The 26,140-nt window shown below is 46.3% G+C and overlaps 1 protein-coding gene across 1 annotated transcript in view; it reads left to right on the top strand.

Annotated features, from left to right (window-relative positions):
- The window catches only part of maml3 (mastermind-like transcriptional coactivator 3), a 496,690-nt gene that overhangs the window by 274,797 nt on the left and 195,753 nt on the right, over positions 1 to 26,140 (top strand). The window contains exon 2 of the mRNA XM_078210581.1: positions 10,688 to 12,190. Within this exon, the coding sequence (XP_078066707.1) occupies positions 10,688 to 12,190 (1,503 nt within the window). The remainder of the gene's footprint in view (positions 1 to 10,687; positions 12,191 to 26,140) is intronic.

The raw sequence follows: 26,140 nt of genomic DNA, 5'->3' as shown, positions 1-26,140 counted from the left end.
AAACCCACGCAGACATGGGGAGAACATGCAGACTCCGCACAGACAGTGATCCAAGCCGGGAATCAAACCCATGGCGCTGAGAGGCAGCAGTGCTAACCACTGTGCCACCGTGCCACCCCATGTATGTTTTGTCTGTCTAGCGCACAAGGAACAATACTTTTCACTGTACCCCAATACTTGCTCGGATTTCTCTGTGTAGTGTCGCAGGAAACCCATTCTCGGGGTGCAGACCTATTTGGATCTGCGTGGGAAGAGTTTGGTTTCCTACAGAAACTGCATTGGCTGGAGGGGAGTGCTTCCCTGTTCAGCCATCAGATCACATGGGAAGGGCCTGATCCCTGAGGCCAGCAAGCTGGGACAACGCTGTCAATAAAACTGGTGAAGAAGTGGCTGGGAGGGGGCTTGTTGCTGTGTTTAAATTCCCTCCTTACATAGTGAGCAAGAAATTAAACACAAGGATTTTTTTAACAGTCTGATTACATAAGCCCTGCTGATTTTGTTTAGTCTTGAGGAGACATTTAAAATGACAGTAATTTCAGTCATTTACCTGTTTAAACAAAATAGGAGAAACTATCGGATTCTGGGCTGCCGCCTTCTCAGCCTCCATGTGGATTTGATTGTTTCTGTATTTCTGTGAATATTTTTATGGTCTGCCCAGGAGACACAATGAGCCTTGCTGGGGATGAGTCTGCTTGTGTGTGGACAGTCGGGGTTTGAATTGGCTGCGTTGAGCTCACCCCCCCCCCCCCCCCGCCCTGTTTAATTTCAGTGCTAAATATTCCTGATTTTTTAAAAGCTGCATGTTTCCCCTTTTTGTCAGAGAACAGGGGCCCCAGAGGTTACTTTGTGGAAGAGAGCCAGGGATGAATTAAGAATTAGCAACTCCTGGACGCAACACTTTACAAGAAGATTGTGGAAGATCCAGTGAACTGTGTGACTCACTGGCTTTGAGAATGTAATTGTCTTTTCCAAAGATACTTCAGAGTTGTATCAACGCAGAAGCCATAAGATAGCTATGCGTTGCAGTAATCTCACTGTTATAACATAACAAGTAGAGGCAAAAAAGAGGCAGAGTGTAGCATAAGCGGTCATTTCCTTTACATAGCTGAAATATCTGTCCTCTGCAGTCACAGTGGCAGCTCGTGAAGTGGGGGAGGTGCGCTTGCACTGAGCTTAGTCTGTTGCTATAGAAACGTCTCCTTGGTTTTTTTGTGTTGTTTTGGGATAGGAAATGGATTGGGATCCGCTGGGCACTGAGCAGAGCAGCCTCCCCAGCCCATTAACACAGAAAAGCAGCACTAACTGTCTGTTAGTGTGAGGCACTTCAGCTCTTTAAGTGTCATATTAGTAATTGTTTGTATTGGGAGTGCTGTTGTGAGGTTTCTGATCGAGGGGCAGGCTCCTGGGAGAAGATTTGCCATCTTATTAAAACAAAAAGCACGCTTTTCCACACTGCTGTCAGGAGGGGAAATCATCTCGGATTTTGGAGAGGAAAGATGCCTGGAAAAGCTCCGCTCACAAGTGACACAAACATCACCTGCCAGTCAACAGGACCAGAAAGATTTTTTTTTTTAAATGTTCTTCCTGTTGATAATCTGTACAGGAGCCAAAAGGTCTTGTGAAGATAACAAATAACAAAGAGACATTTTACTTCAGTTTGTGAAAGCGAAACAGCGAGAGTGGCGCTTAAACAAAGAGGAAGCTCTTCACTGACACGGAGCAGCATAACTAACCTATGTGAACCCAGAGAACAAACAGGTTATCTTCACTCTTCAGCCACACAAACAGTTAGTAAAACCCATACCAAACAATTTCAACTATCTAGAGCTTTCAAGGAGACGCAGGTTCCTTCATGCTTTGCATGAGAATACATTTAGTTTTTACTTTGTATCTGACATCAAGGATGATAAGTAAAGAGGAGTTAAAATAAACCCCTGAAGCAGTGATGTCCAAATGGTGACCCTTCTCCCCCTCCCGTCCCCCCGCTTCCCCCATCACCACAAACCCTAGCAGCCCTTAGAATCATAGAATACAATCATAGAATCCTGGCAGTGCAGAACGAGGCCATTCAGCCCATCGAGCCTGCACTGACGGCAATTCCATCCAGGCCCTATCCCTGTATTCACCCTGCAAATCCCCCTGTCACTAAGGGGCAATTCAGCGCAGCCAATCCACCTAACCTGCACACCTTTGGACTGTGGGAGGAAATCAGAGCACCCGGAGGAAACCCACACAGAAACTGGAGGGGGAGGGGGGGCGGGGAGGCAGGAACATACAGACTCCACATAGACAGTCACCCAAGGCTGGAATTGAACCCGGCTCCCTGGCACTGTGAGGCAGCAGTGCTAACCTCTGTACCACCGTGCTGCGCTTGACAGAGCTTGGGCCATCTGTTCCTGAGTTTACTTTGATTTTTAATTCTGTGCATGGTTGTTTGTTGTTCCTCTTCCCACACTGAGTGGTGGATAAGGTAGGCTTTCTAATGTTCCCACAGCCGATTGTTTCCTAGAACAGGTCACTAGCATGTTGCCAGAAGCTTGAAGGGCGCCGCTCCGCATCAAGCGTGGCTGACTAGGAGTCTCTCTCACTCGGCATTGACGTGTAGGAAGGATTTTATAGGTTGAAATTCAACCTATTTGACCGTGTTATGAATGCACTTCCTTGGGCCTCAAATCCTGGGGTGGGACTTCAACCCGGAGCTTCGGGCTTGCAGGTAGGGACACTGCTCACTGCGCAGCAAGAGCTTCTTTGTGTCTGGTGCTGGAGTCCATATTACAAAAAGGATATGGATGCAATAGGAAAGATGCAAAAATAAGGTTTACAATGGATGATACCAGAAGTGAGAGGTTGTAACTATCAGGAAATGCTGACCAGGTTGGGGCTCTTGTTTTCCAGAGAAAGGAAGGCTGAGGGATGACCTAATAGAGGTCTCCAAAATTGTAAAGCGGGGGGTGGGGGAGTTCAAAAATAAGGCCTATAAATATAATCACTAATACATTCGATCAGGAATTGAGAAGAAGTTGCCTACAGAGTGGTTGGAATGTGGAACTTGGCATCACATGGAATAGATGAGGCAAATTGTATAGATGTATTTAAAGGGAGGATTCATAGAATCCCTACAGTGCAGAAGGAGGCAATTTGTCCCATCAAGTCTACACCAACAGCAATCCCACTCAGGCCCTATCCCCATATATTTACCCTGTTAATCCTCTGACACTAAGGGGCAATTTAGCATGGCTGATCAACCTAACCTGCACATCTTTGGAGTGTGGGAGGAAACCGAAGCACCCAGAGGAAACCCACGCAGACACGGGGAGAATGTGCAAACTCCACACAGACAATGACCCAAGCCAGGAATTGAACCTGGGGTCCCCAGCACTGTAAGGCAGCAGTGCTAACCACTGTGCCTCTGAGCCACCCTGGATAACTATGTGAGGAAGAGAGGAAATGATTGGGATCTGTGAGGAAACGATTCTCCTTCAGACTATTGCCTCACTGATGGATAAAGAACACTGCGATCTGCTGGTATCATTATCAGCTCCTTGAGATACATGGGAAATAGGGTGGCACGGTGGCACAGCGGTTAACACTGCTGCTTCACAGTGCCAGGAACCTGGGTCTGATTCCCGGTTTGGGTCACTGACTGTGTGGAGTTTGCACATTCTCCCTGTGTCTGCATGGGTTTCCCCCGGGTGCTCCGGTTTCCTCCCACAATCCAAAGATGTGCAGGTTAGGTGCGTTGGCCATGCTAAATCCTTCCCCAGTGTACCCGAACTGGAGTGGAGTGTGGCGGCTAGGGGATCTTCACAGTAACTTCATTGCAGTGTGAATGTAAGTCTACTTGTGGCTAATAAATAAACTTGACTTTACTCGAATAGGAATGCAGATTGAAATTTTATAAAAGCAAAATACTGTGGATGCTGGAAATCTGAAATAAAAACAAAATGCTGGATAAACTTGCTGCCGGACCTGCTGAGTTTATCCAGTATTTTCTGTTTCGATTTATATTTGAAATGGTAAATGTTGCCCATCCCAAGATGTATACCTGCAAAGATTACAAAGATGCAAAGGCTGCAGAAGGGATTGCAGACCACACAGCGCAGGAGCAAGCAGGACTTGTACATCGTTGATCCTATTCACGCCAGATATTTTTGGTCTTGTTTCAGCTATTAAAGAGGCATTGTGTTCATGAAGAAGTATTTAGCAAACCTGTTTTGGGGGAGAGAGAGAAGAAACACGCCTCCTTTTCGGCATATGGTATCACTTTCAAGAAAGGTGGTAATGTGTTTAAATGCATCATTGTAAGTGTTTGAAAACAAACAAGTTAAAGGTTTGCCAAAACACTTCTACATGAAGATGGTATCCTCTTACTAGCGATAATGCAGTTTCAGCAGAGGCTTGTGGGAGCAACAAACCACGAACAAGAGCCATTATAAATGTGCTACAAAATCTCTTATGAAGGAATCAAGCCCGGTTCGAGTACAATAACTAATGAATGACAGTCCAAGTTAGAGGAAGCTGTGAGGCCTGCAGGAGTGCGCAGTGGTATGACAGAGATGTACAGAGCCTCTAGAGAGCTTTCATAATTCAGTGCTTGTGAATAATGCTGTTTTGGTCCTCGAGAAATGCACATACAGTATCTGACTCTGCCAAAACCCTGAGCTAGTTAATGAAATTTTTGTGACAGGTAACATAAAAGTCATTTTTCCTGTCGCTTGTTTTTTTTCCCTCTCCTTCAAATGGATGTGGTTGGGGGGCTGGGGTGGGGTGGGGAGACAGTTCTCAGACCCGTACCATCAATCAAGACTACAGTGCCACAGTAAAGACTGTTTGTATTCCAGATCTCCCAGCCCCACCCAACCCAGTGTAAATTTAAATAAATTTAACCCTGCTCTGAAGTGTGTTTGAGGTCTCGAGTTTTCTTATGAATATTGCACAAGGTTCATTTGTCAACCGCTTTGTAATTAGGACAAGTGTATGCAGCTCCCTCCCAATGAACCCAGTCTTTCTGCTTTATATTATCAGCAAGCTTTGATGCATTAATAAAGATTGTAAGTAGATAGAATCCTACAGTGCAGAAGGAGGCCATTCGGCCCACCAAGTCTGCACTGACCACAATCCCACCCAGGCCCTATCCCCATAACCCATGCATTTCCACTAGCTAGTACCCCTGACACTAAGGGGCAATTTAGGTTGGCCAATCCACCTAACCCACACATCTTTGGACTGTGGGAGGCAACTAGGGCACCCAGAGGAAACCCACTCAGACACGGGGAGAACGATGAGGACCTAGCACGGATCCATGTGGCACTGAATTGGTTACAGCCGACCGACTTAAAAATACCTTGTTTGTCCCTCTTTGTCCATTAACCATGCATGCTAATATATTACTCCCAAACCCATGAACCCTTATCTTGTATACTAACATTTGGTTTGGCAACTTATCGAATGTCTTTTGGAAATCCAAGCACATTACATCTACCGGCTTCCCAATTTTTGACCTACTGGTTACATCCTCAAAAAAACTTCATTAAATTTGCCAAACACAATTTTTGTTTGACCATACTATGATGTTTTAATTTAAGGGCACTTTTTAAGACTTCCTTAAGAATAGATTCCAGCATTTGCTCAATGACTCGTGTTAGGTTAACTGGCCCTAGTTCCCTGTTTTCTCTCTCCCTCCTTTCTTGAATAGCGGTGTTATATTTGCGAACTTGCAATCTGCTGGGACCGTTCTAGAGTCCAGGGAATTTTGGAAAATCGCAGTCAGCATATCCACTGTCTCCACACCTACCTCTTTTAGAACCCCAACTATCAGGCTCTGGCGATTTGTTGGCTTTTAGCCCCTTAAGTTTCTCTAATACGTTTCCTCCGCTGATGTTCAGAATCACAGAATTATTACAGTGCAGAAGGAGGCCATTTGGCTCACCAAACAGTCTCTTACTAGCACTAGCTTAGTGCCATTCCCCTGCCTTCCACTCCCCAGTACCCCTGCACATTGTTTCAATTCAAATAATCATCTAATGTCCTCTTGAATACCTCAGTTGAACCTGCCTCCGCCACACTTCCACCTAATACCATGGAATCCATAAAGCCATAGAATAGAACCATTGAATCCCTACAGTGCAGAAAGAAGCCATTCAACCTATCAGATCTACACCAACTCTCTGAAAAAGCATCCCACCCAGGCCCTCCTCTCCACTCTATACCCGTAACCCTGAGCATTTACTGGATTACCTAACCTGCACATCTTTGGGGTGTGGGAGGAAAACAGAGCACCCAGAGGAAACCCACGCAGACATGGGGAGAACATGTAAACTCCACACAGAAAGTCACCCACAGCCAGAATCGAACCCGGGCACTATGAGGCAGCAGTGATAACCACTGTGCCACTATGCCGCCCTTGTGGATTCCATTCACGTGAAAAAGTTTCTTTTCATATCACATTTGCTTGTTTTGCAAATCACTTGGAATCTGTGCCCTCTCATTTTATTAGTTATTTTAAATTTCTCACTCTTAGATACCTCTTGGTTACCCTCTATTTCTCTTATATAATTTGTGTCTTCTGCTTTATAGAAAAGCACAAAATCTTTCTTCAACTGCTATTTCCACATTCACTGTGACAATTTCTCCTGTCGCTACCTCTAAGGGACCAAGGTTTAGTTTAGCTACTCTCCTCCTTTTTATATGCTTGTAAAATACCCTTCCAATCTTTTTTTTACATTCCTGGCTAGTTTACTTTCATATTCTATTTTGTTTCCCTTTTCATCAATTTCTTGTTGCGTAGGAGAGGTCACTGAGCATCTGTATCCAAGGAAAGGTAAATACATTTCATTTGTTCTTGCCAGGGAGAATCGGGCAGAGCGAACAACAGGGGATTGGTGTAGGGTGCAATTGACTGCAGACTTTGCAGAAGCTTGATGCCAATTCTGAGATACACGACAACTAGGAGGGATTCCACTCCCTCAGTGTTCGACTCGAGTGCACTGAGTATGGTCACATCATGCGGGCGAATGTTCAGTGTGCTGTCAGCAGTCAGGATGGTTCTACTCTGCTGTAATTAGAGGGTGGCTACTTGGTAATAAGGGCTATCCATTGACCATCCATTGAGCTGTTGACTCTGTTGTGCAACACACACGTGGGTGGCATGTATATAACAAAACTCACGCTGCCACACAGAATGTGACCAAGCAAACCTTTGGGGTGTTTTCATAATGCTTATGCTGATTGGGCCGCCCTGCAGTACTTGCTCGAGCCCTCATCATATATCTACATATGGCAAAACCGTACCTTCATGAGGGCACAGCCCTTGCCACCAGGCCTGTAGTGAAAAGCTGAGGCGGAGAGGAAAGGAAGGAGGCCACCAAGTTGATCCCTTTCATATTAGACTTGAAACACTGGCCGGTACTTTACCACCTCATTCGGGCCTGGCTTGTAAAGTCCTGGCTGAGGCCAACGGAGAATTCTGTTCTGCAAGACGCGCCCGCCCCGATTTGCTTTTATTTCAGAATTGCCAAGTGTGTGAGGGTGAGGTGAAGCCTTGAATGTGGCGTATGAGTTGTGCTTGACAGATCTGGTTGGTAGATTAGTGAAAGGGGTGACCAGTCGGAGGCCGATGGTTTCGTTGTAAGATCTGAAGATGAATTTACTCAGCTTGACCACTCGCTCGAGGGTCATTGAATGTCTTGCAGCACTGTATCTAGGTCCTTGGGGCCAAGTTTTTTGCTCTGACCACGCCTTTTGCCTTCTGAGGGGCGGTGAGGGGAGCCTCCTAGCTCCCTGTGGCCTGAGGACATTCTCTCCACTTCCTGCTCCAGGGGCCCCAGTGGAGAATCTCGCAACAAGCCTTTTGCCCTTTTGTGTCCTTACTCACTCGTCTTACGAGCCAGACACTCTCCCCTGACCATTTCCAGACCTGCTCCACCTGGGATGCACCTGCCTTTTCACAGCTTTGGGCTGACTTTAAGTAGTGAAGACAAACTTGAATTGGGGCTCGCCTTGCACGAACCTGGGGCCCCTTGGGCTGATGCCGCTCTAATTTAAATTAAAGGCAGCACAATTCTTGTGTATCATGATAACCAAAACAGAAAATGCTGGAAAAGCTCAGCAGGTCTGACAGCACCTGTGGAGAGAGAACAGCCTGTTCCGAAAGCTAGTGGCTTTTGCTACCAAATAAACCTGTTGGACTTTAACCTGGTGTTGTTAGACTTCTTACTGAGAGAGAATAGAGCCAATGATTCGAGTCTGGATGACCCTTCGTCAGAGCTGGGGCTGCTCAGACCTGCAGAGATTTTCCAGCACGTCCTGTTTTTGTTTCAGATTCCACCATCCGCAGTATTTTGCCTTTATCTTTGTGTAGTATTGCGATTCCCACCTTGATTTTGGGCCGACTGAACCTTGCCTCCTCTGTGTTGTAATTAATATTTCGTGCAGGAAACTAACCAGTGCAACTTTCTTTGTCGACGTCACTTCATGAAGAAAATAATGAAACATTAAGGATTTATTTCCCTCCATTCATGGACTGTAGCAAAAGCAGTGGCCTTGAATATAACTCAAGTAGCACCATACAGTCAAACAACCAAATGGCAGTAAATTAATAACATTGAGTTGAGAGGTGTGAGAGTTCAGGAAAGATCAATAAAAGCTGCAGTGTGTGGAGATTAAAAATGTACAATTTTAACAGAAACTGTGAAACCAAATAGGGAATGGAAGTTTCACATTTAGTTGGGAATCTTAAAAGAATAGAATTTACATTGTCCAAGATGCTTCTTTCAGATTAAGTTACTACAGCTCCTCCACATAACGGGTGGGATTTTATGGCCCCCATCGTGGTGGGGACAGAATCGTCAAGTGCGGCGAGCCATTCAGAACCCCGTGGACTTTGACGGGACTGTAAAATCCTGCTGGTGAGAGGGGAGGGCTGTAAAATTCCACCCTGTTTAGAATGGATTCTGGGATGAAATAGATATTCCACTGGGAATGTTTCTGTTCTGCTGCTCAGAATCTGGTGGAATCAGTCAAAATGGCGAGAAAATGGGACAGTGACGCCAATGGCTGATTCACTGCCCTGACAGGCTTTTCCCTTCCCCGCACCTCTTCTGAGCCAAATGCTGCATTCTCCTTCTCTGCTGGCAATGCGTACAGGCTCTCTCCCTGACCACCTCACCCCTCCACCACCACTACACATACTACACAACCGCAGCAATTCACCAAAGATCCTTAGGCAGCACCTTCCAAACCCATGACCACTTCCATCTAGAAGCACAAGGGCAGCAGATACATGGGAACACTATTACTTGCAAGCTCCCCTTCAAGCCACTCGCCATCTTGACTTGGAAATATATCGCCATTCCTTTGCAGTCAAAATTCTGGAATTCCCTCCCTAACCTCATTGTGGGTTAACCCACAGCACGTGGACTGCAGCGCTGCAAGAGGCAGCTCACTACCACCTTCTCAAGGGCAACTAGAGATGGGCAATAAATGCTGGCCAGTGATACCCATGTCCCATGAATGAATAAAAAAAACATACATGGCACCCCCACCCCCATGAAGCTCCCACTAGGGTTCACCCGGGACAACCTGTGCCAACGGCCAGTGCCTAACATGTCCCTCTCCCCCAGGAGCTATATTCACCTTTGTTCCCCTGGAGAGATCCCTCAGCATGTTCATGTCTGGCTAAACCTGTTGTAAAGCTCTCCAACATGGTATCACATCGGCGAGGTTTAGAAATACGGTAAGGGGGAAAGATATGGCGGAGGGAGCTTGAATGAGGTTCTCACCCTTTGAGGGCATGAACCTTGCAACATCAGGGACAGGGAAAACTGCGGAACACAATCCCTCAGAATCGCGTTTCCCGATTCTCTCCGGATTTTCAGCCCACGTTGCCGTTCTCTCCGATGGCGAACATGGTCTGAAAATTGCCCCTCTCTGGTTTTTGAATACCTTAATTTCAGCTGAGGCCTTTAGTGGGGCTTTGAATACTGACCTACATAGGAACAAGAGTTAGCCCCTTGAGCCTGCTTCACCATTTAATGAGGTCAAGGCTGATCTACAAACTAATGCCATATGCTCAGCCTTGGTCTTCTTCCTTCTTTGAATTCCTTCACTGGTTCTTTTGGTGATGTTCCCACCATAGTATGGCCAGCTTTCTCTTCCTTTACTCTGGCATTTTGCTTATGAGCCAGAAAGCACCAGTTGTCCATGATGCAGACTTAATAAACAAAGCAGGAGACCTTGTGGCACAGGGGGTATCATCCCTCCCTCTGGACCAGAAACTCTGGGTTCAAGTCCAATGCCAGGACTTGTTGGCCACAGAAGGAGCATTCATAACTCCATTCAACAGGTATCGGGAATCCTTCCACCATTTCCCCACTATTTCCAACGGGAAAAGAGCTTGGACTGAGCTAGGTTTCAAGGAACTTACAGAAGTCCTGAAGCACTGAACTCAAACCTGAAGAGAGAGATAAGATCCCCCTTCCTCATTACAAAGAATCCCTGGTTGAATATTCAATTGAGTCAGGGCAAACAACATAAAGTCTTAATAAGATTAAAATGTTTTTCCATTTGTCAGAAATTTGTAGTAATGAGGTTCAGCTATCTTATGCTGATTACAGATTTTTATATTTTTGTTCTTAATGTGTCAAGATGACAGCCTTTATAATTACTTTTCTTTATGTTCTTCCTAAAGCTTCAAGAAACCGTAAAGAGGAAGCTTGAAGGTGCCCGCTCGCCACTTAATGGAGACCTGCAAAATGGAGTTTCTGACAGCAGCTTCTCCCCAAGTAACAAGCGAGTGCGGAAAGAGGGACCTGGGTTAGACCAGAGCAACACCCTGTCTAATAAGATCCCCATGCCTTCAGTCTCTCCTCTGCATCAAATTGACATAAAGTCATCGCTCCCAATACCAACCAGTGGAAATAATTCAACAGGCTTTGACGACATAAGCAAAGAGAGCAGGCTTCCCAGGGTGAATCTACAGGCCAATGGCACCAGAGACGATGACGACTTCAACTTAATATTAACCAAGGAGCTTAAGCAAGAGCCAATTGATGATCCAAGTTATATGGACTCATCGGATGCTTCCCTCCTCCATCAGAATAAACTGTTCTCAGATATCAATCTTAATGAGCAAGAATGGCAGGAGTTAATTGATGAACTAACAAGCACAGTTCCAGAAGATGATATGCACGATCTATTTAATGAAGATTTTGATGATAAAAAGGATATGGAGGTTATCAGACCCACATCACAGACCCCAGTCCCACCAGATACCACCAATATAAAGACTGAGATGTGCCAGTCTCCTTTTAATCAGATGTCGATGGGATCACCACAGGTTAGACCGTCTTCATCGGGCCCTCCGTTTTCTAATGTCTCCACAGTTTCCAGTGTGTCCTCTGTGTCAAGTATCTCCTCGCTTTCTGCTCCCGCCACTTCGCCGGTAACTTCAGCCAACCAACCCCAGCAGCAAACCCCAAATCAAAGTCAAGCACATGCAAGGTCTGGAAATGGCTTTTTGATGACGACGTCCTCTGGGTCAGGCTCAGGGCAGGGTCCAGGTCCAGGGCCTGGGGCGGGATCTTTACCATCAGCTGGCTCCGATCTTTCTCGAGCTGAACAGTTGAAACAAATGGCCGCTCAGCAGCAACAGAGAGCTATGCTGTTACAGCAGAAGCAGCAACACACACAGCCACAGCAGCCAAATCAGACACCGAGCTGGTCACCTGCTGCTCCGCCACACAGTCCCTTTGGAGGTCCCTTTAATACAGACAAACCAAATAGCCCGATGATGTACCCACAGGCCTTTAATAACCAAAAGCCTATGGTGCCTACTATGACAAACAACCCTCAGAAGGCCGTGAATAACTACCTCTCACAAAACCACATGAACATAATGAATCAACAGCCAAATACTATGGGGCAGACTTCTGTGAACAAACAGCCCATGCTTTCGTATGCTAACACTAAGCCACTGTCTCATTATAATATCGAGCCTGTGGGCCAGAGAATGACCCCGCCAATGGTTAATCAGAACAAAGCTCCCATGATGCCCTACTTGCCGCAACAGCAGCCACATGTTCAACCTCAGGCTTCTCATATTAGCGAGGAACAGAAGCGCTTGCTGTTAATGAAGCAGAAAGGACTGCTGCCCCAGACAATACCTTATGGAACGCTGCCAAGCCATGGTCCGGTAAGTGAGAGGAGAAAATTGATTTTTAATGTTGGCAAGGTGGATGCTTTTTCAGCACAACTATCTCCCTTCCGTCCGTCCTTTCACACTTAGTGTGGTGTAAATGTGTGCATACTTTTGATCATCTGACTGTGTGATAGTTTAGTTGGCCTTCTATTAAATGGCGTGTGTGTTGTTTTTTTTTTAAGATTCATTGATTTCACCATCAGGGGGTCCTGATGAAAACTGACTCTCTGAACCAAACTAGCTCCGGGCTTTGCTTTTGGAGGACACTTTGTGTATTTTATGTTAAATAAGTAAATATGCTGAGAATGATTTGCCTTTACAATTTCTCAAAGACTAAGAAGTGTAACCAGGGAACAGCATACAATTAAAGGTCTGCGGCAAAACGAGGATCTCACAGTTTGAAGCCTGATCTACTCACTCGTGTCCACGTTTTGTTACATCTTTCTGGCATTAGCTGACTATTTGATGCTGCTTGGACTATAGTGGGAATGCTGGGATGTTGGCTCCATAAATATAACCTTATTTGTCCAAGCGTAAAAAAACCTCTGATAGTTTTCTGATCACCACTAGCACAGCTACAGATTCTTTATTGTAAAGGGATTAACACAGGTCACACAACAGTGAAATCAGGTGCTTATTATTTGCACTATCCAGATATGTAAGTCTACAATATATAGTGTGCTCAAAGCCTTCCACATATTACATGGGTTTGTGTAACTAACAGCTCTGCAACAGAATAAATATTACCGATTCCATATTGCTGGCTGCAATAAGAGCCAGGATTTTAAGGATGGAGGGGGATTCCTGTCACCCCATCCAAAGAGTCAGTGGGGAACACGTTGCTTCCCTCACTGCCTGCCCCGCAGCCATTTTACACTCTCACCGGATGTCTATTGGCTAGATTAAAGGGCAGCATGGACAAGTTGGGCCGAAGGGCCTGTTTCCATGCTGTAAACCTCTATGACTCTAAAACACTGCAGATGCTGGAATCTGAAACAAAAACGGAAAATGCTGGAAAATCTCAGCCGGTCTGACAGCATCTGTGGGGAGAGAACCGAGGTAACTCTTCGAGGCTGACTCACAACGTTAGCTCTATTCTCTCTCCATTAATTGGCTGGAGGTGGGACTTCTGCCCCTCACTGGTTGGAAGTCCCACCTTAGAGTACTGCTAGCCCATCTGATAGGCCAGCAATTCTCTAGTTCCTACAGCACTAGAAGCTGCAGTGGAGTGGTCAAAGTTGGAGCTGCATTCAGAGGGAAATTTTGGAGGTCTCAAGGAAGGGAGGAGGGTAGGGGAGGGTGGGGTGGGGGGTGTGTGGTAGTGGACAATGGGAGATTTGAGTGTTGAGAGTTGGGCAGTGGGGTTCCAAGCATTAGTGGGAGCGGTGTGCAGTTTCCAAAGTTAAAAGGGGGAATTCTAATGGAGGTGATTCCCCACTACTACCCGAGGCAAAAGCAGATTATTCTCGGACATCCCCCTCAAGACCGGGTACTCCGCCCACCAGCCTAAAAACTGAGCTGCAATATCATACCTTACATAGCAAAGACCACCAACACTTACAGCACAGAAGGAGGCCATTTGATCCATCATACCTGTGTGCTGGCTCTGTGCTAGAACACTTCAAGGTGAATTCCACTGCCCCGCTCTCTCCCCATAATCCAGTATCTTTTTTGGCTGCAAATATAATAAGGTTCATTCAATTACACTTCAGTCATTCTTTGATTTAATTTGATTTATTATTGTCACATGTATTAATATACAGTGAAAAGTATTGTTTCTTGCATGCTGTACAGACAAAGCATACCATTCATAGAGTAGATGGGGGAGAAGGAAAGGAGAAGGTGCAGAATATAGTATTACAGTCATAGCTAGGTTGTAGAGAAAGATCAGTTTAATATAAGCTAGGTCCATTCAAGAGTCTGATGGCAGCAGGGAAGAAGCTGTTCTTGAGTCGATTGGTACATGATCTGACATTTGTCTCTTTTTCCCGATGGAAGAAGGTAGAAGAGAGAATGTCCGGGGTGCGTGGGATCCTTAATTATGCTGTCAGTGTTTCCAAAACAGCAGGAAGTGTGGATGGAGTCAATGGATGGGAGGCTGGTTTGCGTGATGGATTGGGCTTCATTCACGACCCTTTGTAGTTTCTTGCAGTCTTGGACAGAGCAGGAGCCATACCAAGCTGTGATACAACCAGAAAGAATGTTTTCTATGGTGCATCTGGAGAAGTTGGTGAGCAGACGTGCCAAATTTCCTTAGCCTCCTGAAAAAGTCGAGGGATTGGTGGGCTCCCTTAATTATAGTGTTGGTGTGGAGGGACCAGGGCAGGTTGTTTGTGATCTGGACACCAAGAAAACCTGAAGTTCCCAACCATTTCCAGTTCATCCCTGTTAATGTAGACAGGGGCATGTCCTCCACTATGCTTCCTGAAGCTGATGACTATCTCCTTCGTTTTCCTGACATTCTCTGAAGATAGTGAATAAACAGATATGGGATTCCAGGCATACAGATGTAATGCATGAAAAATCTCAAACGAGTGACAGAGGCAAACACTCAGTGAATGTGATGCATGCTCTATTGTAAGATTGTTAGCAGAATGTGTTCAAATTTACACATAAATCCCAGAAGGAAAGGAAAATCAAGAGAGACAAAATTTCTACAAATATTTCAGTCTGCTTTTCTCACAGCTAGCTGCAGTCTTCCCAGTGTCCACAATTACACTGCTTTTCAGGCATTAGACAAGTCAACACAGGTGGATATTTGAGCGGAGATACCACCCATTGGGCCTCCTCCCAGTTTTATTCCCATTGCGGCCTTCTGTCAGTACCTTCACCAAGTCCTTCCCCAAAGCTGAATGGGTACTAACCAAACCAAGGAGACATTATGAAGTGACATTGTCCTTCATTATCATATTAGCGACATAGAGAACTGGTATGCAACAGGTGTTCAGCAATGCTGGGGTCGAATCAGATCAATTAAAAATTAAAAGACCTCAAGGAGTCAAACTGATGCGTGTATACTACAACATACTAACATCAACGTGAGATGTTGCAGACACTGACTGCATTGACCTGGCCCTGAGGAAGATGGCACTTTTAAACAACTAGAAGTGGGCAGCACGATGGCATAGTCGTTAGCACTGCTGCCTCACAGCGCCAAGGACCCAGGTTCAATTCCAGCCCCAGGTCACTGTCTGTGTGAAATTTGTGCATTCTCCCCGTGTTTGTGTGGGTTTCCTCCGGGTGCTCCAGTTTCCTCTCTCAGTCCAAAGATGTGTGGGTTAGGTTGATTGGCCATGCTAAATTGACCCTAATGTCAGGGGAATTAGCAGGGTAAATGAGGTTTACGGGAATAGGGTCTGGTTGGGATTGTGGTTGGTACAGACTTGATAGGCTGAATGGCCTCCTTCTGTACTGCAGGGATTCTATGATTCTAGAGGAAACAGAGTTTTCAGCAGTGTGGATGTTCCACACCATGGCTCCGCAGTGCAGGTGGATCCTGGCAGAAGTCCAGCTACAAAATGTTACGTTTGCTGATCCCACCATATTCACCAGCATCAGCTGTGTCTCTGAATAGTGGTCCATCCGTACCCCATGCTCAAGCCTGGATGAGTTCCAGGGCTACACTTCCTGGAGTGCCTGGAGTCCATGGAATTTGTGGGACCCTACACAGTTTTTTCAATTGTTCTGAAAATATAGCTTTCACAGGGTCCCCCTGACTTCCTGGGCCTTGCACACATTGTGATGTTCCTGTGCCTTCAGGCCTACTTTCCAGAGCCTGACCCATTCCACACGCATTCCACATGCAGTGTGCACGCTAACTGGGAGGCGCTGGGCTAGACTGGGATTGGGACTAGGAGGCCACCATCATTATTTGGACAAGTTGCCTATGCTTGTTGCTCCTCTGCAGGCAGTACACACATTTTAATGAAATTGAATATTGGACCAATGTGGACATTGCTGGCATTACCAGCGTTCATTGCCCATCCCGACTTGCCCTTGAGAAGGTGGTATTGGGCCACCTTCTTGAAATGCTACAGTCCATGTAGTGTAGTTAGGCCCACAGTGCTGTTAGATTTGACAAGTTCCAGGCCCTTGATCCAGGAAGGAGCAGTGATGTAGTTCCACTTCAGAATAGTGTGTGACTTGGAGGGGAACATGTAGATGCAGGTGTTCCCATGCTTCAGTTACCTTTGTCCATCTAGGTGGTAGAGGTCGCAGGTTTGGAAGATGCTATTGAAGGACACCTATCAGGTGGCTACAGTGCATCTTATATAAGGCGTACACTGCTGCCACTGTGCAGCGTTGGTGGAGGGAGTGAATGCTCAAGGTGGTGGATGGTATGCTGATCACACAGGCTGCTTTGTCATAGAATCATAGAAACCCTACAGTGCAGAAGAAGGCCAATCGAGTCTGCACCAACAACAATCCCACCCAGGCCCTATCCCTATAACCCCACATATTTACCCCGCTAATCCCCCTGACACAAAGGGGCAACTTAGCATAGCCAATCAACCTAACCTGCACATCTTTGGACTGTGGGAGGAAACCGGAGCACCCGGAGGAAACCCACGCAGACACAGGGAGAATGTGAAGACTCCGCACAGACAGTGACCCAAGCCGGGAATTGAACCCAGGTCCCTGGAGCTGTGAGGCAGCAGTGCTAACCACTGTGCCACCCTGCTGCCCCACGTGCCCTGGCTGGTGTTGTGCCTCTTGAGTGTTGTCGGAGTTCGACCCATCCAGACAAGTGGAACGTATTCTATCACACTCCTGTCTTATGCCTTGCAGGTGGTGAACAGGCTTTGGGGAGCTAGGAGGTGAATTACACACTAGAGGATTCCCAGCCTCTGACCTGCTCTTGTAGCCGCAGTATTGATATGCCTAGTCAAGTTCAGTTTCTGGTCAATGGTAACTCTCCAGGATATTGTTAGTGGGGGATTCAGTGATGGCAATGCCATTGAATGTCAAGGGGAGATAGTTAGATTCTCCCTTGTTGCAGATGATCATTGCCTGATATTTTTGTGACCAGCCGAATGTTACTTCTGCTTATGAACTCAAACCTGAAGGGTGCCGTGATCTTGCTGCAGGAGGGCAAGGCTTCATCATCATCATGATGCAGCTGAAGATTATTGGCCACCAACAACCACAACCATCTTCCTTTGTGTTAGGTATGACTCCAGTCTCTGGGATACTGTGGCATTGCAGAAGCACTCCTGGTACTCCTACCCCCACAACAACAAATCTTTAAAACATTCTTAAAGAAAATCTCTATATTCCTAAGCGTTCATCCCATCCAATGTCAGCATTGAGACCTAAACCAGTCATTACAGCTTTCATCTGTACATCACCAGATGGAGGATTTTCAGACATACTTGGCCTATAGAACCTAATTCCCAAAATTAAAATCCTACCCTGATAGCTTGCCAGAACACTGTTTAAGGTGACGTTACTTTTTGTAATAATGTTTATAGTCATGCCCAGTTCTGATGCCTGCAATAATACCCTGTGTCCGCAAACTACCAACTCCATCCCACTCTCTGGTGGCCCAGTCTGAGTCAGACTGTCCGGTTTGAGCCTTAGATGTGCATTTGAACATGGCCCATCACCTGTAGAATGGGGTAGACTTTCCCCTCCATAACATCACCCGGCTTTGTCCCTGTCTCAGTTCATCTCCGGGTGCTCCGGTTTCCTCCCACAGTTCAAAGACATGTAGGTTAGGTGCATTGGCCATGCTAAGTTCTCCCTCAGTGTACCCAAACAGGCACCGGAGTGTGGCGACTAGGGGATTTTCACAGTAACTTCATTGCAGTGTTAATGTCAGCCTACTTGTGACACTAATAAATAAACTTTAACTTTATCTGGTGCTGAATTGCTTTCTTAGCTCTAAACCTGACTATTCAAATGTCCTTCTCACCAACTTCATTCTTCCACCTTGCACAAACCTGAACTCATCCAAAACATTGCCACTTGCATCTTCACTCACATCAACTCCTGTTCATCCATCATACACCCACCCCCATCCCCCCCACTCTGTGCACACTGACCTACATTAACCCCCGGTCCAGCAACGCCTTGATTTTAAAGTTCTCATTCTAGTTTAAAATCCCTCGGCCTCTCCATCCCTACACACATCCAGATCTCTGTGTTCCTTCAATTCAGGCCTCTTGTGTATCCTTGATCTCAGTCGCTCCAATATTGATGCCCAGGTTTTAAGCTACCTGGGTCCCAGACACTGGAATTCTCTGCCTCAATATCTCCACCTCCCTCTCCTCCTTGAAGTCACTCCTTAAAACCTACCTCATTGACTCACCTTTCCCAATATCTCCTTATATGACTCTGTGTCAAATTTTGTTTGATGACACTCCAATGAAGCACCTTGGGAGGTTTTACATTGTCAGAGGTGCTGTATAAATGCAAGGTGTTGTGGGTGTCTGTCATATATCCGATGATGTCTCCAGTAATACCCTTTGTTATTCATTTCTCCTCTACCGGACGGCACAGTGGTTAGCACTGTTGTCTCACAGCGCCAGGGACCCGGGTTTGATTCCGGCCTTGGGTCACTGTCTGTGTGGAGTTTGCATATTCTCCCCATGTCTGCGTGGGTTTCCTTTGGGTGATCTGGTTTCCTCCCACAGTCCGAAGATGTGCAGGTTATAGGTGGACTGGCCATGCTAAATTGCTTCTTGGTGTCCAAAGATGTGTAGTTTGGGTGAATTGGTCATGGTGAATGCACGGAGTTGTGAGGATGAGATGCAGGGATTGGGTGGGTGCTCTTTTGAGGAGTCGGTACAGACTCCAGATGGCGTCTTTCTGCTCTGTTGGGATTCTACCCCAGGCAAGTCCTTGGTTCATTGTCTGCTGCCACTTCATCCTGAGCGGTTTTCTTGGCAGTTTTTGTCAATGGTAGTTTGCCAGTGGCTTCCAGTGCCTGGGGCCAGAGTGAGGAGGAAGCAAGTCTGCCTAAGCCATAATGGAATTAAATTGCATGTTTTAACATTGTTATTCTGAGCCACGCAATACCATCTAGCCAACTGAGCTAACTGGCTCCAACCCTATGCTGAAGTCTGTAGCAATGCCCCATGTTAACAGCTATAGTGATATCCTGTGTTAATTGTTGTAGTAATAACCAATCGCACACCTGCAGTTATACCCTATGTTTATGTCTGAAGCACAGACCAGTTTCCTTTTGAAAGTTACATTTGAATCTGTGTTCACCACCCTTGCAGGCAACTCATTCCAGATCATAATAAACTGATACCTAATAAAAAAAAATTCTCATCTTCACTCCACTTCCTTTGCCAATTACTGAGGGACAGGATATATGAGCATTTAGAAAGGTTTAGTATGCTCAAGAATACACAGCATGGCTTTGTCAAGGGCAGATCGTGCCTTACAAGCCTGGTGGAGTTCTTCGAAAATGTGACTAAACACATTGACGAAGGGAAGGCGGTAGATGTGGTTTATATGGATTTTAGCAAGGCGTTCGATAAGGTCCCCCATACAAGGCTTCTAGAAAAAGTGAGAGGGCATGGGATCCAAGGGGCTGCTGCCCGGTGGACCCAGAACTGGCTTGCCCAAAGGAGGCAGAGAGTGGGTATAGATGGGTCTTTTTCTAAATGGAGGTCGGTCACCAGTGGTGTGCCCCAGGGATCTGTTCTGGGACCCTTGCTGTTTGTCATCTTCATAAATGACCTGGATGAGGAAGCGGAGGGATGGGTTGGTAAGTTTGCCGACGACACGAAGGTTGGTGGGGTTGTGGATAGTCTGGAGGGATGTCAGAAGTTACAGAGGGACATAGATAGGATGCAAGACTGGGCGGACAAGTGGCAGATGGACTTCAACCCAGATAAATGCGTCGTGGTCCATTTTGGCAGGTCAAATGGGATGAAGGAGTACAATATAAAGGGAAAGACTCTTAGTACTGTAGAGGATCAGAAGGACCTTGGGGTCCGGGTCCATAGGACTCTGAAATCGGCCCCACAGGTGGAGGAGGTGGTTAAGAAGGCGTATGGTGTGCTGGCCTTTATCAATCGAGGGATTGAGTTTAGGAGTCTGGGGATAATGATGCAGCTATATAAGACCCTCATCAGACCCCACTTGGAGTACTGTGCTCAGTTCTGGTCGCCTCGCTATAGGAAGGATGTGGAAAAGATTGAAAGGGTGCAGAGGAGATTTACAAGGATGTTGCCTGGATTGAGTGGCATGCCTTATGAGGATAGGCTGAGGGAGCTCGGTCTTTTCTCCTTGGAGAGACGAAGGATGAGAGGAGACCTAAAAGAGGTGTATAAGATGTTGAGAGGCATAGATCGGGTGGACTCTCAGAGGCTTTTTCCCAGGGTGGAAATGTCTGCTACGAGAGGACACAGGTTTAAGGTGCTGGGGGGTAGGTACAGGGGAGATGTTAGGGGTAAGTTTTTCACACAGGGGGTGGTGGGCGAGTGGAATCGGCTGCCATCAGTGGTGGTGGAGGCGAACTCAATAAGGTCTTTTAAGAGACTCCTGGATGAGTACATGGAGCTTAATAGGATGGAGGGTTATAGGTAGGTCTAGAAGGTAGGGATGTGTTCGGCACAACTTGTGGGGCTGAAGGGCCTGTTTGTGCTGTAGTTTTTCTATGTTTCTAATTACCATAAATCTCAATCCTCTGGTCACCAACAATTCCTGCCTCTCGATCTGAACAACACTGCAAGGACTGGTAAAGGCAACCAGCTCCATTTTGTGCTTGGAGCAGCTTGGAAGAACATGAGTAGATATCCTGCACTGTGACAGATAACCGGAGGGAGCTAAAAGCGGGAATTAACCCATGGAGCCAGCAGGATTAAAGTGACATCATCATCTCAACCTTAGTCTGAATTTCTGTCCTGGAATTTCTGTTCTAAGAACTCTATCTAATTGGCTAGATGGGCGGCACGGTGGCACAGTGGTTAGCACTGCTGCCTCACAGCGCCACGGACCTGGGTTCAATTCCGGCATTGGGTCAACTGGCTGTGTGGAGCTTGCACATTCTCCCCATGTCTGTGCGGGTTTCCTCCGGGTACTCCGGTTTCCTCCCACAGTCCAAAGGTGTGCGGGTTAGGTTGATTGGCCATGATAAATTGACCCTTAGTGTCAGGGGGATTAGCAGGGTAAATATGTGGGGTTATGGGGATAGGGCCTGGGTGGGGTTGTGGTCGGTGCAGACTCAATGGGCTGAATTGCCTCCTGCTGCACTGTAGGGATTCTATGATTCTATGGCTAACTCTATCTCGCTCTGCATTAAACAGTGAGGAGGATGGTAGTTGTGAGGCTGGCAGGCAAGAGTAGGATGAGCACAATGGGTTGTGTCGTCACCTCCCCACCCTCCTACCTAACCCCTCCCCCCTCCCCAGCGACAACCCGGTAGGCCTAACGTAAACTGATCAGGGGAGGAGGATGCAGGGGATCATGTTGAGGGAAGGCAAGAATGAAGTTGTGGCGAGGGAGTTTCTTTGTGGATCCCAGAGGAGCACTTTTGTTCAGGCGAGGAAGTTCTCCACACCCTTCTGATTCCTGGTGCCAGTTTCCCTGACTGAAGACTGGCATCAGGCGCCAACCTCGCTGGTTTGAATGGCTTTGGGATCTGGTCTGAGTGAGGTGATCTTTCGCATTTCCCCTCAACCCTCACCCAACGGACCTTGTGCTACACAGCCAGTATTTTAATCTCTCACACAATCCATTCTCGAGGGTGGGTTGAAATCAGCACTCTGGTTTTGGCTAGCCAGGAGTTTCCCGAGGGCTCGTAAAATATTTTGATGGCGGGGAAAATGGTTAGTAGCAGCGGGATTTCCATACATGCTCCTGAAAATAGCCACTTTCACCTCAGTTGTCCATTCGTTTAAGTTTTATTTATTCGTGTTACAAGTAGGCTTATATTAACACTGCAATGAAATTACTGTGAAAATCCCCTGGTTGCCACACTCCGGCGCTTGTTCAGGTACACTGAGGGACAATTTAGCATGGCCAATACACCTAACCAGCACATCTTTCGGACTATGGGAGGAAGCCAAAGCATCCAGAGGAAACCCACGGGGAGAGTGTGCAGACTCCGCACAGACAGTGACCCAAGCCGGGAATTGAACCCGGGCCCCTGGCGCTGTGAGGCAGCAGTGCTAACCACTGTGCCGCCGTGCCGCCCTTAAGGCTCACGATCAGGCGCAATGAACACCACCATGTTTGACTCTGAACCTGATATTGAGTGACTTCCAATTTCTCCCACATGAAGCGAGGGTTCTTGACATATTGTGAAAATCAAACAACATGGATTTTGAGGACAAAGTGCTTTTTTATTCTATTAAATTGGACAGTTTTTAATACCTCATGTAACATCAAAAACAAACAGGCTCCAGATTTCCATGTCACCTGCAGAAAATGATCAATGACTGTGAGTACATTAGAAAGCTGAAATATATTCTGTAATGAACTGCAACTTATTTCTCAGTAAACTTGTAATAATGATGTTATGATCATAAATTAAATGTCATGCTGAAAATTACAGACAGCGAACACACTGACAGCACAAAAAAACTGGGGGAAAAAAAATGGAATAAGTAGTCCAGTTAAATAAATCTGTATGATATCAATTCCATGGGGGAGATTTGAAGGGACTTAATGGCAGGGTGGGGCAGGCTTAGGGGCTTTGGGAGCTAACATCTGGAGAGGCAAATGGTGGTGTAGTGGTAATGTCATTGGCCTACTGATCCAGAGGCCCAGGCTAACGCTCAGGGCACAGGTTTGAATCCACCATTGGCACTTGGTAGAATTTAAACTTGATTAATACATTTGGGATTGAAAGCTAGTCTTTGTATTGGTGACCATGAAACTATCACCAATCCCATCTTGCTTACTAATATCCTTTAGAGAAGGAAATCTGCCACTCTTTACCTGGTCTGGCCTACACGTGACTCCGGAGCCACAGCAATGTGGTTGACTCTTAACTGTCCTCTGAAATGGACGAGCAAGCCACTCAGTTCAAGGGCAATTAGCAGCAGGCAGCAATTACTAACCTTGTCCCCTCTCCCCCAGATTATTTTTATTCATTTGCGGGGGACATGGGTGGCGCTGGCTAAGCCAGCATTTATTGCCCATCCCTAACTGCCCTTCAGAAAATGGTGTTGATCTGCCTTCCTGAACCACTGCCATCCACATGGTGCAGGTACACCCACAGTGCTGCTCAGAAGGAAGTTCCAGGATTTTGAACCAGCGACAGTGAAGGAACGGCAATGTATTTTCAAGTCAGGATGGTGAATGGTTTGGAGGGGAACATCCAGGTGGTGCTCTTCTCTGTGTTGGGTTTCCAGAATAAGCTGGGCTATCCTGGATGCAGGGTCGATCAGTTGGTAGAAGCTGAGTGTTTCCTCATAAGAGGCCACTTGCAAAGCTACACTGTTGGAGCCCATTTCAATATGTACAGTATTGAATGCGTTTTTCATTTTATATTGGCTAATATCACCCCTTAACATCTAACCATATAGGATTACAGCAAAGATTATACACTATGCCCTCCTTTTAAGCTCTGAATATAATTCAGGTGACTCTGCAGATTACTGTTTCCAAGGCCAATATATCTTACCTGAGATGCAGTGCCTGAAATTGAAAACATATTGCTGTTTGTAATATTTATTAATGATCTGGATGAGGGTATAGTTGGGTGGATTAGCAAATTTGCTGATGACACCAAAGTCGGTGGTGTGGTAGACAGTGAGGAAGGGTGTCGTAGTTTGCAGGAAGACTTAGACAGGTTGCAAAGTTGGGCCGAGAGGTGGCGGATGGAGTTTAATGCGGAGAAGTGTGAGGTAATTCACTTTGGTAGGAATAACAGATGTGTTGAGTATAGGGCTAACGGGAGGACTTTGAATAGTGTGGAGGAGCAGAGGGATCTAGGTATATGTGTGCATAGATCCCTGAAAGTTGGGAATCAAGTAGATAAGGTTGTTAAGAAGGCATATGGTGTCTTGGCGTTTATTGGTAGGGGGATTGAATTTAGGAGTCGTAGCGTTATGTTGCAACTGTACACAACTCTGGTGCGGCCGCACTTGGAGTACTGTGTGCAGTTCTGGTCCCCACATTACAGGAAGGATGTGGAGGCTTTGGAGAGGGTGCAGAGGAGGTTTACCAGGATGTTGCCTGGTATGGAGGGGAGATCCTATGAGGAGAGGCTGAGGGATTTGGGATTGTTTTCGCTGGAAAGGCGGCGGCTAAGAGGGGATCTTATTGAAACATATAAGATGATTAGAGGTTTAGATAGGGTGGATAGTGATAGCCTTTTTCCTCTGATGGAGAAATCCAGCACGAGGGGGCATGGCTTTAAATTGAGGGGGGGTAGTTATAGAACCGATGTCAGGGGTAGGTTCTTTACCCAGAGGGTGGTGAGGGATTGGAATGCCCTGCCAGCATCAGTAGTAAATGCGCCTAGTTTGGGGGCGTTTAAGAGATCCGTAGATAGGTTCATGGACGAAAAGAAATTGGTTTAGGTTGGAGGGTCACAGTTTTTTTTTTAACTGGTCGGTGCAACATCGTGGGCCGAAGGGCCTGTTCTGCGCTGTAATGTTCTATGTTCTATGTTCTATAATGTGGACTAATCAAAGCCCTGTGTAACTGAAGCATCGCCTCATCATTCTTCTATTTCGCCTCTCTTAAGATAAAGCCCAGTTTTTTTTTTAATTCATTCATTGTACCATGGGCATCGCCAGCATTTATTGCCCATCCCTAGTTGCCTTTGGAGGGCAGTTGAGAGCCAACCACATTTCTGTGGCTCTGGAGGCACATGTAGGCCAGACCAGGTAAGGACAGCAGATTTCCTTCTTTAAGGGACCCAGATGGGTTTTTCCAGCAATGGTTTCATGGTCATCAGTCGATTCTTAATTCCAGATATTTTTTATTGAATTCAAATTCCACCAGCGGACGTGGCGGGTTTCGAACCCGGGTCCCCAGAACAAGAGCTGAGTTTCTGGATGAATAGTCTAGCAATAATACCACTTGGCCATCGCCTCACCATATTGGCCCTTTTGATTGCTTTTTGAATCTGTGCGCTGGATTTTAGTGATTTGCATATCTAGACACCCACATTTCTTTGCTCCTTCACAGTTCCTAGTTTCTTGCTATTTTGAAAATGTTCCGATTTGCCTTTCTTGGATCCAGTGTGAATGACACATACCCGGAACTGAACTCCCATCTGCTGCAGTTTTGCCCGTTTATTTAGTCTGCCGTGGCTCCTTGCAGCTTTCTCCTCACATCTACACAACTTACTGCGCCTGCTAACTTGGCGTCACTGCCCGATCTCAATATAGAACATTCCATTCATACAGATCATTAATAAAAACTGAGGCAGACCCCTGTACAGATCTCCGGGGAACATCACTTGTCACATCCCGCCAATCAGAGTGCGTTGTCTTTTTTAATCCCATCTTCCTGTCTCCCATCTCCCAACTAATTACCAGCCCAGATCACGAGGTTACAACGCCACTTTTGCTAATAAGTCTCTCGAATGAAAGATTGTAGAAAGCGAGTGGTTAGGACCAGGAATGCACTGCCTGAGAGCGTGGAGATGGAAGATTCTATCGCAGCTTTCAAAAGAGAATTGGATGATTGTTTGAAGAGAAAACGAAAATGTAGGGTTACGGGAAAAGGGGTGGACAGGGACGAAGTGAATGACTCTTGCCCGCGAGCCAGCATGGACACAATAGGCCGAATAGCCTCCTCCTCTGCTGGAACCATTCTATGATTGCATTCTGGAATTACATACAGACAATATCCATAGATACTCCACTATTCACCATGCCAATAAAGTTTATTTATTAGTGTCACAAATAGGCTTACATTAACACTGCAATGAAGTTAGTGAAAATCCCCAAGTCTCCACACTCCGGCGCCTGTTCGGGTACACTCTGGGAGAATTTAGCATGGTCAATGCACATAACAAGCATGTCT

The sequence above is a fragment of the Mustelus asterias genome, chromosome 1 (assembly GCF_964213995.1).
Source record: "Mustelus asterias chromosome 1, sMusAst1.hap1.1, whole genome shotgun sequence".
Taxonomy (NCBI): Eukaryota; Metazoa; Chordata; class Chondrichthyes; order Carcharhiniformes; family Triakidae; genus Mustelus; species Mustelus asterias.
The sequence above is the reverse complement of the archived record's forward strand: the minus strand, read 5'-3'. Positions and strand labels throughout refer to the sequence as shown.